The sequence below is a fragment of the Equus przewalskii genome, chromosome 12 (assembly GCF_037783145.1).
Source record: "Equus przewalskii isolate Varuska chromosome 12, EquPr2, whole genome shotgun sequence".
Lineage (NCBI taxonomy): Eukaryota > Metazoa > Chordata > Mammalia > Perissodactyla > Equidae > Equus > Equus przewalskii.
Window position 1 is genome coordinate 27696859 of NC_091842.1, and position 20473 is coordinate 27717331.

General features: G+C 49.1%; 1 protein-coding gene across 2 annotated transcripts in view; it reads right to left on the reverse strand.

Moving 5' to 3' along the window:
• VPS35L (VPS35 endosomal protein sorting factor like) overlaps window positions 1-20473 on the reverse strand; it is a 112146-nt gene that overhangs the window by 6944 nt on the left and 84729 nt on the right. The window contains exons 27-29 of one of the 2 annotated variants that reach the window (XM_070566569.1): window positions 17260-17399; window positions 9112-9277; window positions 1031-1149 (exon numbers count right to left, since the gene is read on the reverse strand). In XM_070566569.1, the coding sequence (XP_070422670.1) occupies window positions 1031-1149; window positions 9112-9277; window positions 17260-17399 (425 nt within the window). Of the gene's footprint in view, window positions 1-1030; window positions 1150-9111; window positions 9278-17259; window positions 17400-19038; window positions 19928-20473 lie in introns of those variants that run through there. The other variant, XM_070566570.1, reaches the window with a different exon arrangement.

Below are 20473 nucleotides of genomic sequence, written 5' to 3' on the forward strand. Positions count from 1 at the left end.
TCTGGTGGAAGAATCTATTTTGTGGATAAGAGCATGGGTTCCAGAAGCGTGCCTTGACCGTGTTCCACAGCCGCCACTCGAGGCTTCAGTCTCCTCGTGTGTGAAGAGTTCAGGGACAAGCTGTTCCCACCTCACTGGACTGTTGTGAACATTTGATGAAATAATACAAGCACAGTTCTCAACACTGCCCTTACGTACAGGAAAGGCTGGAAAAACGTAACTTACTGCTGTGGCTGGACAATAAGGTGTGCCACTGCTGAAAAGGTGAGTGGGAAGGCCCTGAGGAGGACGATGCAGTGGTTAGAGTTCAGGCTTGGGGATCTGGGTGGGAACGCTGAGGTCCTACCACAGCCACAGGAAACCGGGGGCTTGGGAGAAACCTCTCTGAGCCTCCCTTTCCTTTTCTGTGCAGTGAGAATAGACACAGCACCCACACCTCACAGGGTTGTGGCGGGCGTTAAAAGAGCTGAGGTGTGGAAAGCACAGGCTATCATGCATTCAACACGCGCTGACTAAGCACCTGCTGTAAACCAGGCTGTGTTGGAGGTGTGGGGATGCCGTGCTGAGTGACACAGGGACTCGAGACCGTCTCAGGCACAGGCAGGTCTCCAAGACTCATCTCGAGGTCCTGGTCCCCAGGGAGCGTGCATTCTGCTGGGGGAGGCAGGCAACTGAGAAGCAAACACACAGAGCACTTGAGAGAGTGACCAAGTGTTACCGGGATGACACAGAGGGATGCAGGAGGGCGGTGGCTACTCGAGACGGGGGTCAGGGAAGGCCTCTCTGAGGAGGGACTTTTGAGCTGAGACCTGAATGAGGAGGAGGAGCAGCCAAGGAAGCCCTGGGGAGGCGCACTGCAGGCAGAGATGACAGCAGGAGCAAAGGCCCTGGAGCACTCGATGGACGGTCTGCTCATAAACATGTTACTCACATGGAGGGGCTTCCTTTCCAGAATGAACCAACACCCAAGCACCCTGGAAACGCTGCGTTCAGAACAAGTGGCAGGGAGGGCACGGCAGGGGACACCTACCTCGTCCTTGGCCAGGGTTTTCAGATGCTCCAGGATCTGAGCCATCACCGTCTCACACAGCTTGTTGTTTTCAGCCAGAAACTTGGAGTCTCCCCCGTACAGGCTGTCGTTGGAGTCGACTGAGGGGAGAAACCAGAGCAGTTGGACATTCCCAAGCTCAGGGCCATGCTGGCCAGGGAGAGGCAGCCGCGTAGCACACGGCATCAGCAGATGGCAGGAAGTCATGGCAGGGCAAGTGGAAACAGCCAGAACTTCCCACATGGTCTGGGGTCTTGGGAATCACAGAGAAAACACTTGGCCTTCCGGACAGTCTGGGCCAGAGCCCAGGGGTGTGGAAGGTGTGACCCTCTAGCCCATGCGTGGAGGGGACAACAAGAACCATGGCGACCAATGGAACAGCCGCCAATACTGAGTGCTTCCTGCAGGCCAGACACCGGGCTAAGCACCTCACACGCATTACTGCCGAGTCCTCATAAGCAGCATGCAGGAGAGATGATATGAACATCCCCTTTGACGATAGGGAAACTGAGGCCCAGCAGTGGTCCCAGCTGGGATCCCAAACCAGGAAAAGACTGCGCCAAGTTGCCTGCTGGGTCACCCCTCCTCAAAACTCCACCGGATGGACCGTTAACATTCTCTGTCTAGTCGCCAACTTGAATCCCTCTGACAATGACTCTTGCCAAAAAGTCCCCGCTCTCTGCCTGGGCTCCTCCTGTGACAGCCGCTGCCTGGAGTGAGACCAGCCAGCAAGAACAGCCCGAGTTTGACTTCCCTCCCTCCTTCCTTCCTACCGACTGGCCTTCGCAAGAGCACGAGCTGCTCGGGGAAGGAGGGAGCGATCCCCCAGGGACTGCTGTTCTGCCCTTGGCTTCTGTCACTCAGTGATGTCCTAGGCGCTCTTTCCCATCAGCACACACAGATCTGCAGCTCTCTTTCTAACAGCTGAAGAGTACTCGGCTGTAGGATGGACCAGAGTGGACGTAGTTGGTCCCTACCAGGACACCTCCTTTGTTTTCTTTCTTTTCTTTTCTGTTTTTTTTCTTGGCGGGGGGGGGGGTAGGGCCGGGCTGCTGTGAAGCTTAGAGCCCCTGATGAATGCACCACCCTGCCTTGCAGACTCGATTCTCTCCCTCCACGCCTCCACCCCTTTTCTCGCCAGATCCTTTTTTAGCTGCTTTCATCGCCACTCCCAAATGCTGACTTGTACGTGGCAGAGCGTACTTATTTTGACCTGGTGTGAACAAGTGGCACTCCTGGAGGAGCCCAGGTCAGCAGAGAACCCACAGGCCACACAGAAACCCTTGGAGCACACACGGTGCTACGTGGTCAACAAGAGGGAAAATGCAGTCGCAGCTTCTGATCAGGCAGAGGCCTAACATTTGGGCCACTGTCCCAGGAATGGTGACATCTGATAAACCATGGGCCATGCCGCTGCCTTGGAGGGTGTGGCTGTGCACACGTGGCCACATGCACACGGTGCTAATCTGGTTTGTGGTTTAGGGACACTTTTAATAAACCACTTTCAGTGCAGCTTATCGGCTGGAATGTAATTTGTTGTGCTCGTCTTGGCCCAATTAAAAAGAGCATTCGTCACTGTCCCTGTCTAAGGATATGGTCTCCTAGGCACATACAGTTCAGATGAGATGATATTGATGAGAACAGAGCTGGGCCTGTGATGCTGTGGATGCAAACAGTTGGTGACAACAAGTGAGGGACCAAGGGCACGTGGTTCAGCTTGCAGAGTGAGAGCTGCACTGGGCAGTCTCATCGTGGTGGAAGTCATGAGCCGTCCGTCAGTGTCTACACAGACATACTCGCTGGACTGCTGGGTGAGCTGCAGAGCCAGGGGACCACGCTCCACAGACCTGGCCGCGGAGACACAGGAGCCAAGGTATGATGTGCAGGGCTGGCTCTGAGCTTGCAAGGAAGTGACTCCCTATTAGGGTCACTAATAGAAAAATTAGCAAATATATCAACGTCAACGCATCAGAAATACGTTTATCTGGCCTATAATTTTATGAAAAAGTTTGAGTTTACTAATAATCAAAGGACAGAAAACTAAAAAGACAGAAGAACTTTTTAAAAAATCACCTATCAGATTTGCAAAGGTGAGAAAGAATGATAATTCCTGGTTTTGATGTAGGTCCGGGAAATCTCGTAGGAATTAATAGTTTGGAAATAGGTAAGAAAAGCCTAAAAAATGTCCAGAACCACTTCATACCCATTAGGATGGCCATTGTTTAAAAAAAAAAAAAAAAAAGGAAACTAAGAAGTGTTGATGAAGATGTGGAGAAACTGGAATCCTTGTGCACGGCTGGTGGGAATGTACAAAGGTGTATCTGCTGTGGAAAAGCTTGGTGGGTCCCCAAAAAGTGAAACGTAGAGTTACCATACGATCCAGCAATTCCAATGCAGGTATCTGCCCAAAGGAGACGAAAGCAGAGACTCAAACAGATACTTGTGCAAGAATGTTCACAGCAGCATTATTCACAATAGCCAAAAGGTGGAAACAACCCAAGTGTGCACTGACAGATGAGTGGATAAACAAAATGTGGTCTGTCCTACAATGGAATAGTATTCAGTCATAAAAAGGAAGGAAATTCTGACACGTTACAACATGGATGAACCTTTAAAGTATTATGATAAGTGAAATATGCCAGGCACAAAGGACAGATATTGTATGATTCCACCTATATGAGGTACCAAGAATAGGCAAATTTATAGACAGAAAGCAGAATAGAAGTCACCAGAGGCTGGGGGGAGGGAGAATGGGAAGTTATTGTTTACTGGGTACAGAGTTTGTTTGGGATGATGAAAAAATTCTGGGAATGAATAGTGGTGATGGTTGCACAAGGCTGTGAACATACTTGATAAAACTGAATTCTGCCCTTAAAAATAGTTAAAATGGGGGGCCAGCCCAGTGGCAGAGTGGTTAACTTTCACACTCTCCACTTCGGTGGCCTGGGGTTCACAGGTTCAGATGCCAGGCACGGACCTAGCACCACTCATAAAGCCATGCTGTGGCAGCATCCCACATAAAGTAGAGGAAGACTGGTACAGATATTTGCTCAGGGACAATCTTTTTCAAGCAAAAAGAGGAGGATTGGCAACAGATATTAGCTCAGGGCCAATCTTCCTCTCACACATACACAAAAGTTAAAATGGGGGCTGGCCCAGTGGCATAGTGGTTGGGTTCACACACTCTGCTTTGGCAGCCCAGGGTTCGCAGGTTTGGATCCTGGGTGTGGACCTACACACCGCTCATCAAGCCATGCTGTGGTGTGTCCTACATACAAAACAGAGGAAGATGGGCACAAATGTTAGCTCAGTGACAATGTTCCTCAAGCAAAAAGAGGAAGATTGGCACAGATGTTAGCTTAGGGCCAATCTTTCTCACCAAAAAAAAAAAAAAAAAAAACGTTAAAATGGTGATACACATTTTATCACTATGTATATTATACCAATAAAAAAGAGTAAAAAAAAACGTCATAGTACAAAAGAAGTCCAGATCTTTGACTTGGGAAAACCACTCCAAGGGATTTGCCCCAAGAAAATAATCCAACAGATACAAAGATGCACGTACGTGATGTTGGTTGTTTCATTATAAACAACATGTTCATTATATGTTCACTGTATGTTCATTACAAACTGTTGTTTATAATGGTGAGAGGAGAAGCAATGTAAATGTCTATCAATAGAGTTTGATTAAATGCTCTGTGGTATAGCGTTAGATAAAATACTATGAGGACAATAAAAGCATATGATCTGTAGCGGTTAAATACCATACGCTATACCACTGCTACAATATACTGTTACTAAAAGATAATTACAATATATAGTCACAAAAAAGTGACAAAACAGTATATGTAGTAGAGCCCCTATATATATATAGCACGCACACATATATATTATATCCATACATTTCCTAATTTACAATTTCCTAAGAACCAATTTTTTAATTTAAAAGATAGTTCATTATTTATTTTTATTTTTATTTTTTTTAGCTACTCACTGGCCAGTTTATTATTTTATCTATTTCCTTTAGAGTCTGTCTTGACTCTCGGGGGAACGGGACCGGTATAAGCATACAGTAATTAATTGATAAGAAAATTTCAGGGATGCTTTATGTACATTTCTGTTTGCTATTTCAAGAATAATAACTCCTCCTTCTTCTTGTTTCCCCAGCTTTTTATTTTAAAAACATCAAGGCCATAGAAAAGGAGGGAAAACCGCACACTGACTACCGGCCTCTCTCTCACCGAGACTCACCAACTGGTACTTCTGTGCAAGCTCTCTCTCCTGCTCCCTCTACAACACACAGACAGACAGACAGACAGACAGACAGACACAGAGTTCTTTTGGCTGAACACTGGTAAGCCGGTTGCAGACACACTGCCTGAGAACCAGGAGAACAGCTGGTCTGTGTGCTGGCGGCCTCTGCGCGCAGGTCACCTCTGGTCACCTCTGCACTGCCCGTTTAGGGGGACTCTTCCGGGGATGCTTTCTCAGGCCGACTGCTGGCTTTGCAGCTGCCCCTCCAACACCAGGCTGGGAGTGAACAGCCCTGGGCCACAGGGCTCTGGCCACTGTCGCGACTGCTAGCCACCATGCAGAGGACAACAGTTATTCTCTCAAAAGCCAAAGAACGTGATTCAGCCATTTACTACCACCTGACTTTGCAGGCGGCAAAACTACAGCTGGTGAGAGAATGTCTCGCGTCTACTGCTGAGACCCAGGACAATTCCCGGCCTAAATTCCCAGCCTTACTCCCGCCTGGAATCTACTCTCCTTCGGACTAGCCCAGCACTGGAGGAGAGAGACAGTCTAGGACCGCCCGTGGCCAACCACCCGAGCTGCAGGCTTCCGGACCAGAGCGCCTGAGGTGAGTTCACAGCAGGCTGCACACGTGCGTGCACACACACTCACTCACTCCTGCAGCAGCTAGTGGGTGAGGGCCTGCTCTGCGCCAGCTTCTGGGCTAGAAGCTGGGGACCCGGTGCGAACAAGGCCGACCTGGTCCCTGCCCTCACAGAGCTCACAGTCAATCAGGAGCCGGACGAGCCAACAGGCAATCACAGGGGCGTGTGCCGACTCTCGGGAGGGGCGCTACGGGGCTATGGGATCCTAAATCCAGGCTTGGGATGGAACTCTGGAATGAGCGAGAGCCAGGCTGAGCCTCACAGGTTGAATTCACCAGAGGAAGCAGAAAAGGGGTGAGGAGCGGGAATCGAGTTTCCCTGCTGAGACCTGGTGGTGACAGAGGGAGGGAGCAGAGGGCGAACTTGAGAATTAGAAGGAAGTTGGTCAGGCCAGAGAGCAGAGTGGGCCTCAGAGTCCAGATGCGGCGCTCCCAATGGGAGAAATGACAGCACTGGCAAATGGCCACTAAAAATAGCCCAGGACCCTGCGTCTGCCTGGCGCTGGGGTCACAACCCCGAATGCTTCAAGGGCCTGGCAGGTGACGTGGAGGAGCGAAGGGGCTCCACTGGCTTCAGAGAGCACCGGGGGGTGCTCTTCCCCTGCCCCACGTGCTCTGCAGAGTGAATAAACCACTGCTCGTGTCCAGGAGTAGTCTGCCCTCCCCATCAGACGCGCCCACTCTCTCGCAGGCCTGCATGAAAGCACCCACGTTACTGCTCCAGGTAGTTTCAGAGCGTTCTCTTCTCATTAATCTGGAAAGACAGCAGCCACGGCATCCTTTGTAAAGGCACAAAATATTCGCCCCAGTTTTTCAGAAGTTCTAAGCTGTGTCAACACCATCTAAAAGGCTGCCTAGAATAAGAAGGGATGGGAAAGCGGAACCCCAGCCCCTGCAAAGCCTCCGCGGCCCCCGGGCCTCTCTCCTACTGAGACAACTGTCAGGTCACGATGTGCATCTGAAGTAAACACAGCCAGGCCAAGGAGGACAAGAACACCCAGGCTTCTGTTGTCATCTCTAAAAGCTAGAAGACTCATCTCCCGCCCATCAAACGTAGCTGGATTCCCTTTGCTGGCACTCTGGCTCCCAGTCAGCCCTGGCTGTAAGGTGTAGACAGAGGATCAACAGAATCTGCCTGAGGAAGAGACGAGAGAGGAGCGGGCAGGAGAAAGGAGAGGGCCTGCTCCTGTAACAGCACCTGTGGTTTACAGACCCCCTTCCACGTCAGTGTCTGGTCCTCAAAGGCTTCTCTGCTATTCAGAGCCTTTGATGTGCCCTTCACAAAAGAGGAAACAGGAATGCCAACAAACACAGGAAGGGTACTGGACCCTATTAGCCATGAGAGAAATGCAAATTACACTCATCAGAATAGCCAAAATGAAAAAGACTGACCACACCAAGGGCAGATGGAGCCCTCATTCACGCCCAGTGGGAGTGGCAACTGGTATAACCATTTTGGGAAACGGTGAGGCTGCATCTACCAAAGCTGAACATAAGCAAATCCAATGAGCAGCAATTCCACCTGCAGGCGTATACCCAACAGAAATGTTCACCAAGAATTACACGTTCGGGAATGTTCATAGCGGCACTCATCATAACAGCCCAGAAGTAGAACTGGAAACATGCAAATGTCTGTCCCTAAGGCAATGAATAAATTCTGCTGTATTCATACAGTGGAATACTATACAGCAACGCAAAAGGATGAACCACAGCTCCACCCAACAACACAGAAGAATCTCCTAGACATAATACTGTGTGAAAGAAGCCAGACACCAAAGAATGCTTGCTAAATGAGTCCACTGACATAAAAATGAAACTCTGGCAAGCTAATTTGCTAAACTAAATGGGCAAACTAAAAGGTAGAAGTCAGGACAGTGGTGGACCTCTAGAGAGGAAAGTGGTTGTGCTACTGGAAGGGGGCACGCAAGCGACTTCTGGGGAACTAGTAATGTTTCATTTCTTGTCTGGGTGGCGGTTGGGGGGCGTTCACTTTCTGGTCATTTGCTGAGCTTTACAGTTTATTGTATGTATGTAATATGTTATGCTTTAATTAAAACATTGTTATTTTGTAATCAACGAGGCAGCATAACGTATGTCCTACAGTTCCGAGTGTGAATTCCACTTCCAGCACTAACTGGCCATGAGCCCTTGAAACCACGTGGTTGGTAAACTCTGTTATCTTTCTGAGTCTCCCCTTCTAGTAACATGGGGACACAAATGCCTGTCCTCATCTCAATGCTGTCAGGATTACAGGAGAAAGAGGCCCACAGAGTCTGGCGCAGTACCTGGCACGCAGTAGGAGCCCAGATCATGGCAGCTACCATCATCAACGTTAACCAGCTTCCCTAAGTTACATCTTTACCATCAGCCCCCAAATCCCAGCTAGAGAAAGCCTCTGAGAATTACGAAAGAAGGCCATCCCTTGCCACTCCAAATTTGTTCCCTGGAATTTCCAAGCATAAAGAGCACTGCTTAAACCTTAAAGTATACAACTACTGGCCAAAGCACTTTTAACAATAGGGCTATTTTTTGGAAATCAAAAACTGGAACTGAGGGTCTAACAAGCAGGGGGATGCTTAGGCTCAGCGGGCAGAGGTCTGGATTGGGAACTGCCCCAGGTTACGTCTAGGACATGAGGAGGCTGCCCCCAAACTCGCAGCAACAAATTCTGGTAGGAAGTGGGGGAACAAGGCCATCTCCTTTTTCCCGAGCCCCTGATCTAAGAAGGGCTCATGCATCACCTGAGAACTGCGCAAAAACACCCAGGCCAGGGTCCCACCTCCTCTTAGGAACAGAACAGCTCACGCACAGGGATATTTAACCATCTTTCTAGGTTATTCTGTAGCATGCCAAAGAGAGCACCCATCCAAAAGAGTGCTTCTCCAACCTCGTCTGATTGTCAAAATGATCTTGGATGCTTGTCAAAGATACACATCCCCAGGACTCTTCCCGGGGATTCCAATTGAGAAGGGGTAGGATGGGGCTCAGGAAGCTGCATTCTGAAGAGTTACCCCCGGAAATTCTTACACTGGCAAATTCAGCAAGGCCCTGGACTAGGTTCATGGTAGGTAAAACACAAGGGGTTTAACCCAAGAGAAATGACAACCCTCCACTTGACTTTCATGAAATTTGGGCCCAGCGCGTCCGGGGCGGGGACCCCTACCTTTGTCTACGTGGTAGAGATAGGTCTCCTGGCTCATGGCGGACAGGAGGTGCAGGACGCAGGTGTAGATGCGGACTTTATCATCACTGTTGTCCTCCCAGGTGTAGTCCTGGATCACACCGAGAAGCTCTCGAACGAGAGACAGGACCCCGTGTTCAGGATGATCCTGATGGAGAACCAAAAAAGGGTAAGTAATCCTAGATATGAAGCAGGAGGAAAAAAACACCAAGACAGCATCCCAGGTCCCTCCCTTTACCTGCTGTAGGGAAATTAAAGTGCCAGCTACGGTTAAACACAGAGAAAAGTGACACAACGTTGCTGATCCCACTAATCAGCATGCTCCAGTCTGGGGAGACGCACTTTGAGAGCATCTCTTTTTGGGTCTCAGGGATGAGAAAGCAGTTACCTGTCAGTTAATGTCAGTTACCTGCCAGTTTCCAAAATTACAATCTTGTTCTTACATGCGTAGCGGTAAAAAGTCCCGTTCCTCCAACTACAAAAGCAAGATTATGGGTCTCGTAGCAGATGGAACGGCAGAAGCCACCTACTCTGAGTAAGCCCCCAAATGATCACTGTCATCATCACAGGCACCGACTTTAAACACAGCCTCACTCTTCAGGGCATTCAAACACTGACAGCCAAACTGAGGATGCTCTGCTGGGAAAGGAAAAACCCAAGAGACAGTCGCAGAGCTTGCAAGTGTTTCTCAGATGCTAAACTGAATCCAAACAGAGCACCAGGATGCAAAACAGTCAGCGTCTTCAGTTCCAAAAAGGCACAGATGATCATGTGGCTCCCTGCGTAACACTCTGTGAAGACGCCTCCCCCACTGAGAGTGAACGCCCAGCTCCTGCCACGTTCCCTCGCCAACCCGTCCTGTGCACTTTGCCCCTCACTCATTCCAGCCACACGTTTACGGCTCCTGGGACCAGCTGGACCGCTCGGGTCCCGGCAGTCCACAGAGGGCACTCCCACAGGGTTAAATGAGGATGGTTTAATGAAGGATTATTTATAAACACATGGGCAGGGTGAAGGGACCTAGCGAGGAAGGGTGAGGCACGCAGGGCTTGGCAATGCAGGGAAGCCATCACCACCATCAGGCTGACCCCACACAGGAGGGAGCGGCATTACTGCAACGTGCAAGACCTGCAGCTGGAGGAGCTGTGGCCTTGGCTGGAGGGACAAAGCCATTGCCAAACTATGGCCAGTGACTGTCGGGGGTTAACTACCCTAACCCTCGCTCTCCTCCAGCCCTCCAGTCCCCACGGCAGTACTTCCCGCTGGCTGAACTAGCTGGAAGCCAGAAGGAAGCAAGTCCAGGTGACGCAGTCCCCGGAGGCCAGTCGCCCACACGGATCAGATGGAAGTGCAGAGGATGCTCCAGGCACCTCACATGCCAAGGACGTTCTGGCCTCCCGGCCCTCCTGTTGCCTCTGACTGGAATCCTTACCTGCGAGACTTGGCCAGACTGCCTCCGTGGGCGCCTCGGGATCTCACCTACATGTCAGCTCCTCAACAAGGCGGCCCCGACCTTCCATCCAGAGCCGCCCCAGTTCCTCTGGATCACAAACCACCTGTCTTGTCGCTTCAGAGCAGTTCTCACCATCTGAAGCGATCTTTATTCCCTCAGAGGACTCCCCAACAGCATCTCTTGGTTTATCTGTTTCTCTCTTTCACCCTCGCCTGTGACCCCCAGGAGGACAGGTACTTTCTCTGTCGTGTTTGCCAATACTCCACTGCCAGGACTACTGGGGAACACGATGGAATGCTGCCTGTCCCTGTCCCTGGTTCTGGGACAGAGCTGGGCACACGGCAGGCACATGGTAAATAATGCTGAACTGGTTACATCTTTTGAGTACCTTCTATGTGCCAGGCACAGATGTGGCTACAAATACAAATAACAGCAGCTAACTTTTCCGGAAGCTACCAGAGCTCTTCTATGTTCCAGGGAGACACTATCCGCTCCCCCCGACCACAGATGGGAAATGAGCCACGGAGAGTTAAGTGGCCTAATGTCACTGCTGGTACATGGAGGAACCGGGATTCGAGCCCCAGCAGAGCAGCTCCAGGGCAGACATTCCTAACCACTAACACTATTTATACTGCCTCTCTGCAGAAGAATGAGGCACGGCCCGACTTCACGCAGCTGGCTACCTGGGGGAAGGCACACGTGGAGTAACCATTCTCAATCCAGGCATGGGGTGTGAGAAGCATTACAACCGAGGTGGGTGGGAATTGACAGCCACCCAATCCACCGTGCATGGACACAGCCGTAATACTTCCAATGTGAGAAGGGGGGGGAGGGGGGAGATGTTCTGTACAGCTGTTAGCATCCACAGGAACTGCTGTCAGGGTATCAGCAAGAATGACGACACGTGACACTCAGATGTCTGAATGCCTCACACGGCACGCACCAGAATGCCCACCCCATGCCTGCCTTCCTTTCAGTGGGCCTCGGCTGGCCGCTCACCACTGCCTGCTCTGCTCACAGCTGTTTCTAACTAGGCTATTTGGTTCTGCTATGTGGATGTTCAAAATATACTTTATTTAAGGATCTGCCTTGGAGAGACGACGATCTGAATGTTCCAGTAACTTAATTTCAACACAATTGTCATGACTATTGTGGGAAACGATTCAACACACCTCCAGAAAGGTGGGCGAAGGGGTCATGGTGACAGAAAGCTTTGCAGTAAGCTACGTCTGGGAGTTTTTGCTCATAAGTGAAGAGACGAGAGATTATGTCCAACCCCCATATGAGGAAAAAATTCTCCAAGATATCCATGCTTCAGTGGTTCCAACATTAAAAACAAATTGTACTCTGATGGCTCAGTGAAAGCAACTGAAGCAAGGCAAACACAGGTTTTTTAAAAAAGAAGGAAAAAAAGGTCCTGGATTCAGCTGGTAATCCGAGTGGGAAAAGGGTCCCTTGATGTCCCCGCCAGGGCTGCCTCTCTGACAGAGCAGACGGATGCCCATGAGGGACTCCTAACCTCTCTCGCACCTGGGCAGACAGGGGCCTGGCTTCCACTATTAGCAAGATCCCGTTGGGTCCCTGGTCTGTGGAAATTCTTCCATTAAATGTCACTCCTCGGGGGGAGAAGGAATAACCTTGAAATACTAACTTCCCAGGAGAGCTGAGCTGAGAGGCAGTGAAGATAGCACAGAGCACAGACATCCTGGCTTTGAATGCTCTCTGGCCGCTTACTGGCTGGTGACCCTCGCGTGTCACTTCACCTCTCTGTGCCAGGGTCTGTTTCTGTGAAATGAGGGTAATAACAGGCTCATTGGGAGTGAATATTTGTGAGCTGCTGGCTGGCTCATTGTAAGAGGTGTGTAATTGTTGGTTAAACAAATAATAAAGTCCTTTAGAAAAGGAGCCAGAACACGGCAGGGCTGGGAGGAAGCTCGGAAAGAGACGGGACTAGGGGACACGGAGGGGGTGGAAGGGCAGGAGACAGGTCACCATGCAGACTCGAGGCTGTCGCTTACTGTCTAGGGAGCTACCTGGCCCTGCAGGAGCCAGCCCGTCTGTCTCGCCAGCTTAAGCCCCTGGTGTCCCTCAGCCTCCCCATGCGCTGGTCTGCGGCTCTCCTCCAGTCCCTCCAAGGCACACGGCCCGTTCCCACCTCAAGGCCTTTACCACGCTGTTCCCTCCGCCCAGAATGCCCTCTGCTCCCCCTCTGCACTCAGCTAAGTACTTAGTTAAGCCTTCCTTCGGAGCTCAGCTCAAGGGGCACTTTCTCCGGGTATTTCCCTGACCCACGTCCCCTCACATCTGAGGCTCTCAGAGGCCCTGCACTCCTTCATGGCACTTGATACAACCGTAGTTCAGCGTGTATTTGCTTAGCGTCTGTCATCTGGAGTGGGAGGACATGCTTCTCTGTTCACTCCTCAATCCCCAGGTCAACAAACATTTGCGAAACAGGCGGAACGAATGAAGCTTAGCTCCCGACATCCTGTTCGGCCATGGCCGGACCTGTTCACGAGGAGAAGTAGCAGAAATGACACTTCTCTGCTGTGTCTAGGTAGTTAGTGCCAGGAAACTGATGGCAATAACATTTCCATCGTCTACGAATTTCAGCTCAATCACAGTTGGGCCTCTGGAGCGGTAACACCGAACTTGTGCAATGCATTTTGCTTTCCTCGTCCCACCAAACGTTGTTAACAGAAATGCGTTAGTTCAATTATACAGAGAAGACTGTCCTGCAGTCCGCCAAGATGGTGATCGCTCCTAACACCGCCCAGCAGGCTCCAGAACACACCACCAGCGGCCTGCTGCTGAGGAGAGGGGACTGTCCCAGGGAATGTTTATTTCCACATTTATAAGTACGAGTAAAGCAGGCCACATATTCTATTTGGTCTAAAATGGCTTCAATTTTTTTCTAAACAAATAAAATGAACCAAAGCTTTTCAAACCCATCCTATAAAGCCTTTCACACTGTTGGTGGGAATGCAAAATGGTGTAGCTGCTACGGAGAACAGTGTGGAGGTCGCTCAAAAAATTAAAAACACAACTACCATATGATCCAGCAATCCCACTTCTGGGTGTTTATGCAAAATAACTGAAATCAAGATCTCAAAGAGATACTAGTATTGCCATGTAACGCTATTCACAACAGCTAAGACGTGGAAGCAACCTAAATGTCCATCAATAGATGAATGGGTAAAGAAAATGTGGTATATGCATACAACTAATACTATTCAGCCTTAGAAAAGAAGGAAATTCTGTGCTGTATGACAACGTGGATGAACTTGGAGGACATTATGCTAAATGAAATGAGCCAGTACAAAAAGACAAATACTGTAAGATCCCATTTGTATGAGGCATCTAACAGAGTCATAGTCATAGAATCGAAGAGGAAAATGGTGGCTTTCACAGGCTGGGGAGGAGGAAACGGGGTTATTGCTCAGTTTCAACTAAGCAAGACAAACAAGCACTAGAGATCTTCTGCACAACACGGGGCCCACAGCCAACAACACCGTACAGCACACTTAATAATGTGTGACGGGAGATCTCATGCTGAACGTTCCTACAACAATAAAGTTTAAAAAACAAAAGCTGTGCCAGAAAAGGTAACAATTTGAACCAATAAAAGTGGGATATGGGAGTCATCTTCATGCTGACGTGGCTGCCGTGAGGCCCATCCCACAGCGTCGGAGCTCAGGGAGCACGCAGCCTTGCCTAGGCAGGCGGAACATCTTAGGCACCTGCAGAGCCGGCCGGCAGTTCCTAGCGCTGCCCCCCCCAGGAGGGATGCAGGGCTGTTAAGGCTCAGGGAGCTTGAGTAAATAAAGCGCACTGCAAACGTTTCCAGCTCGCATCGTACAAGCCAGGCTCTGGAGTAGCACAGACCCGAGTTCAAATCCCAGCTCTGCTGCTCCCTGGCTGCGTGGCCTCGTGCGCTAGGTTCCCTTAAGAGGAGACTTCCACCTTGCAGGGCTGGGTGGAGGACTCCCAGAGACTGAGCGTTGACGAGGGGCTTTGGCCCGGCACAGAGCACCTAGCGCCAAGCCGTGAGCTGTCAGCATCTGTAGTAAATTCCAGCGAAAGCAGGAGCGCTGCTACCAAGCACCATAAAATCTGCTGAGCCCAGGGGCATTCCCATGAATGCCTACAGCGCCAGGTGGGCAACAGAAATGGGTGTAATGGGTCCAGGGGGGCCCAGGGGAGCCAGAGAGAGTGCACCCCCACCCCCACCCCCCAAACAGAGAAGCTGCTCTCCAGCTACGGCCAATTGGCCAAGTTGGGGAAAGTGGGCCCCTCATGGCAGGACCTGATTTTTCAAGAGGAACTGAAGATCTGGAAGTCGGTTTTTTTCCTGTGATCTACCATTTTTAAATGTGGGTAATTTATTCCAAATGTCCTCCATCATTATGTAGCCAACAAGCGTGCCTGCGGGCTGGATTCCACCCACTGGTCATCAGTTTGTAACCCTGGGGCAGAGCTTCTGGTTCATCAAGCACTTTCCTAGCTATCATTTCATTCAAGCCTCACAGCTGCCCTGGGAAGTGGGCATTTTGATGGCATTTTAGAAAGGTGACAGTGGAGGCTCTGAGGGGTTACACAACTTTCCCAAAGCCACAGGGGTCAGGATAGATTGCAAGTTTCTGAGTGCAAGCACAAGGCTTTTTCATCAAGGCTCCAGTGATTTTTTTTTTTTTTTTTTGAGGAAGATTAGCCCTGAGCTAACATCTGCCACCAATCCTCCTCTTTTTGCTGAGGAAGATTGGCCCTGAGCTAACATCTGTGCCAATCTTCCTCTATTTTATATGTGGGACATCTACCACAGCATAGCTTGGTGAGCAGTGCATAGGTCTGTGCCCAGGATCCAATCTGGTGAACCCTGGGCCACCAAAGCAGAGTGCGTGAACTTAACCACTCAGCCACTGGGCTGGCAAGACTCCAGGGATGTTTAACATGAAGAAAATCCCATATGCAGAAGGTGAATGCATCCCAATTAATCAATGAACAATAGCACTGATCAACTTTCTCATTAGAAACTCTGACTTTTGGGGGGTCTCTTCACTTGACAAATAACTAGACTATTCAAAAAAGTGAGAAATTGATTATAAAGTACTAGGAAGGGGATGTGAAAACACAAAAGTCAAGCGTCGAGTCCGGCCTCCTGACCATGTGATCCTCTCTCCAGAGAAGAACTTGGGATCTCAACTGCAGAGTTGGAATCTGGGTTACTTTTTGTCTTCTTGGCTTCACTGAGATATAATTCACACACCCAATAATTCGGCCATTTAAAACACACAATTCGATGGTTGTTAGTATATTCACAGAGTTGTGCAATCATTGCCACAATCAATTTTAGAACATTTTCATCACTGCAGCAAGGAACCCGTACCCATGGGAGGTGAGTTAGTCTCATGGCCTGAGTCCAGAGAGATGTTTCTCAAAGTGCGGTCCTAGGACCACCCACACCTGAATGGCTGAGGGAGCTTTCAAAAATGCTGATCCAGGGGCCACTCCCAACCTACTGAGCGAGACTCTCTGGGAGAGGGCCCCAAGAATCTGTATTTTAACAGTATCCCTGATTCCTACGCACATTTGGCTCCACCAGGAGCCAAGCTGTTTTGTGCCTGGACCCTTCATAGGCTGGTGAAGCTTATGGGCAACTCAGCATATTATTTTTAATGCAGAAAAATACATAAGACTAAAAGGAAACCAATTATGCTAAAATATATTTGTCAAAATAGTTTTTCAATGTATTGGTTATATTGTAATTTATTATTTCTTGGTGAATACTTTTAAATAACAGACTTAGTGATGGGTGTAATAACTACGGTGCCTTTTTAAAGAAGGAAGCACGTAAACAGTCTTCTGAAATATCTTTCCCAGCTGAAGTGCGATACGAATGTACTGTTGATTACTTTTGGAGAAAATGTCCCAGCTATTGTGACTACTACTGTGGCTTATTGCCTGTAACTCATAATGGAGCAAAAGCCTCCATTTCACTGAGGTTTGCAAAAACATAGAAGTCACTTTTTTTTCTCATCATGGTCACCCTGCCAGACCCAGGGAGTAGGTGGACTCCAGGTCAAGAACCCCCGCCAAGGTGAGTGCTGGGTCCCGGGAGTGGCCTTGACTCCTTCCAGCCCAAGCCCAAATGCTCACCTCTTACATTCCACGAGAAACCCCAGCATCTTTCCAACAACGGCCCCTTTGACCTCCGCAATGTTTTGGTTTCTAGTAGCGCCAACAAAAGAACATCACCATCACCTTTTTCGTGCTTACCACGTGCCAAGGCACTGTCCTAACCATGTATGTATATCCGCTCACTTATGCCCCACAGCAACCCAGAGATGCAGATACTTTATTACTCCCACTTTATGGATGAGGAAACGGCAGCTCAGTGATGTTACCTCACTGCCCGAGACACAGAGCTGGAAGGAGGGGGCGCTGGGATTCCATCCTTGGCATCTTGGTCCACAGGCCTGAGCCCTTAACCGCTAAGTGACACCCCCTTGGTCACATAGAGAGCCTCACCTAATACTCTCTGGGCACAGAGCAATTCAAACAGCTGAGCAGAAAACCAAAACACAGATATAGACAGAACAACCCTACAGTTTTAGGGCTAAGAATGTATATAAAGCAGGTCAAAGGAAGACATCCCTTACAGCCCTTCTGGGGATACGTACCGGAACTATTAATAAAGTAGAAAAGAAGTTGCAGAGGAATTCCAGAAGGAATGATTCCGACGGCCGCATCTTTCCGTCAATATTAATCATCTTTGGAACCTCCGGAATGAGGCTTATAGCGGCTTTGAAAAAGGCATCAGCTGCAAGACAGAAGAAAAGTCCGTGTATGAGAACTCGGAACAATTCAGGGTCTGCTTTCCCCCTCACACAGCCTGGAGGCCGGTCCCGAGAGCTCCACGGAGGTCAGGCCCGCTGAGCGCCCAGTGCGGCGGCAGTCCTAGAGGAGGTTTCCGCACCCCGTAACTGACTTGGTGAACATCCGGTGGACGGGGCACTGCTGTGGCTGCTCCTCTCTCCCTCTTTCCCTCCTTCCTTCTTTGAGCAATTCAGTCAAAGAACCTCAGTCACACTGGCTTTAGGTAACTCACTGAGAAAAGCAGATGGCAAATTTTTACAGAAAGCCTAGAAATCACAGGTGCCTAGGCTGAGGGCTCAACTGAACTGGTTCACTGACTCTCCCGTTCCCCACATGAGGAATGTCATCAGGCCCACAGCACCACTGGGAAATAAGGTGCAGAAAGAGAAGTGACTGGTCCCACAATAGCATCCTGCAGATGCAGGAGGTGCCAGCACTGGTGGTGGAGCCCGGGCTCAAACTCTGGTCTGAGTCTACTCTAGTGCACACCGTATTTGTTAGAGAAATGACAAGTGAAAAGTGAAAGAATGCGCGCATGCGCATGCACGCACACACGCACACACACACACACACAGCTTCGGACTTCCGAAGTTCCAGGGAATCACATGGGAAATGCAGACAGTTTAAGAAACATGAAGTAGTCTGCAAAACAAGAAGACTTCAAAGGGTGAGAGAAAGGAAGGGGAGGGAGAGAGGAGGAGGGACGGAAAAAGAAAGAGATGGGAGTGAGACGGAGGGAGGACAGGAGGACAGAGACAGGGAGGAAGGGACGGGGAGAGAGAGGGAAGGACTCGAGTGGGGGTGACAGGGAGGGGAGAGAGTTCTGTCTAAAACTGCCAAAGCACTAACTGTGAGAAAAAGCCTCAAGGCCCAAATAGACAAAATGCCGACCTGACGGAGGAAATTTTAAACTACCCAAAAAGATCAAATGCTTGCATGGTCCAAATACACTTCCACTCCAAAACGACTTCCAGTGATGCAGAGAGAACTGGCGTACAGCATCCTGAATTAAAACCAGCTCCTATCCAACACCCAGACGGGCAAACGCACTACACACACCCACCCTCCTGGGAACAAGGCCTGCACGGAATGAGCCGTGGTACCCTCGGAAACGGTGTTTTCCAAAACTGCTTTATTGTAAGAACCATCAAGATCCTTGCTAAAAATACAGGTTCTCAGCCCCCAAACACTGCTGATGAGAACGTAACACAGTACCGCCAGCCACTCTGCAAGACAGTCTGGGAGTCCCTCCAAGTCTACATGGACGCTGCATAATACACATACATACATACATGCTACCACATGGATGGTCCTTGAAATCATGACGCTAAATGAAAGGAACCAGTCATAAATTAAGATCTACATTGTAAGAATGCGTTTAAATGAAATAACCGGAATAGGCAAATCCACAGCAACAAAAAGTAGATGGGTGGTTGCCAGGAGCTTGGGGTGGGGGGGGAAGCAGGGGGACAGGGAGTGACTGTTTAATGGGTTCCAGGTTTCCTTTTGGGGTGGCAAAACTGTTCTGGAATTAGGGACGATGGTCATACCACTCTGCGAATATACTAAAAAACGCTGAACTGTACACTTTAAAAGGATGGATTTTATTAGACATGAATCAATCACTTCTCAATAACGCTGTTATTTAAAATACATAAATAGGTTGCCAAGCTCCACCTTAAATGTCCTGAACCACATTATCCAAGATAGAGACTTGAAAACCTAACTTTTTAAAAAATTTATCTTTCAATAGGTAAGAATTACATGATTCAAAATTCCAAAGGTAACATTCCCCATTCCTGTGCCCAGCCGTCCAGTTCCCTTCTCAGAGGCAAAGAATATTATCTGCTGCTTGGGTGTGCTTCGAAGGGGATAGAAGCAAATACATTTTTCCTTTACTTTTTCCTTCTTTCTTTTCACCGGAGTTAACGTATAATAGACACCACTGCAATCCCTGCCCCCACGTCACAGCAAGTCTTGGGGGTTACTTCGCGGCTGCACATAAAGTACATTGTCAACCTTTTTAAAGCTACAAAGTGCAATCTGGTCCATTTGCTTTTTCCTTCCCATTTTTTTGGGGGTGTGTGTGTGTGTGTCTAGTACAATACACATAACACAAAATTTGCCATCTTAATCATTTGGACCATTTGTTTTTTAAACAAGCTTCTCTAGCGAATTTTATAATTCAACAGGTTTGAAAAAGATTTTTCTAAACCCTTCAGATAAACACAGAATATGACTTTCCAGCAGCAATAGGCGCACTCTGAAAGGTTTAACTTGGCAACACTCAGCCAGAAGCAAACAGCAGCACCAGCAACAATGACTCTCGGCCAGGCAGGCTGCTCATCACGTCACAGAGATCGTGAGGAAGGGCCAGGGATGCTGGCTGGACGACTCCCACAGAACTTCTGATAACTTTCCGTCTGAGGTTTCAGGTTCTCCTGTTTCCCAGTCTGGGTGGTTTCAAAGGGTCTGCAGAACATCAAAGGAGCATGACATTCTAGAAACATCCACAAGGCCATGGAGAAATCAAAAACACCCAAAACACAGAGCCACTAAAACCACAGAATGGTCATCAAAATATATGTCACGAGCAAACCCTGGGAGAAGGTGAGATGCGAACAGAAGCTAAAAACAAGGGCTCAGCTGAAGATATGAGATAAATGGTACCCACGGGTCATCCATGCTGCCCAGTTACTACAGATAACTGGGCCAATGGTTATCGTGGGGTGAAGGTGTCTTTATATCAACTCTAAGCTCAACCCAACAACAAGGGACTAGTTGAAGAAACCTGCACTGCCACACCACAGAAATGATGTAGCTAATAGAGAGGACAGGCAGCATTTATGTTTTGACTATAAAGATGCCTGTGACCCATGAAGTACAAAAAGTTGTACAGCTGTGTACAGCATGATCCTATCTTTGCAAGAAGAAAAGTGTGTATATTTATGCAGATGCATACAAAAGCGAGGCAAGATAATGCCAAACAATTAAATGTGACATAGGAGTGCTGGCTGA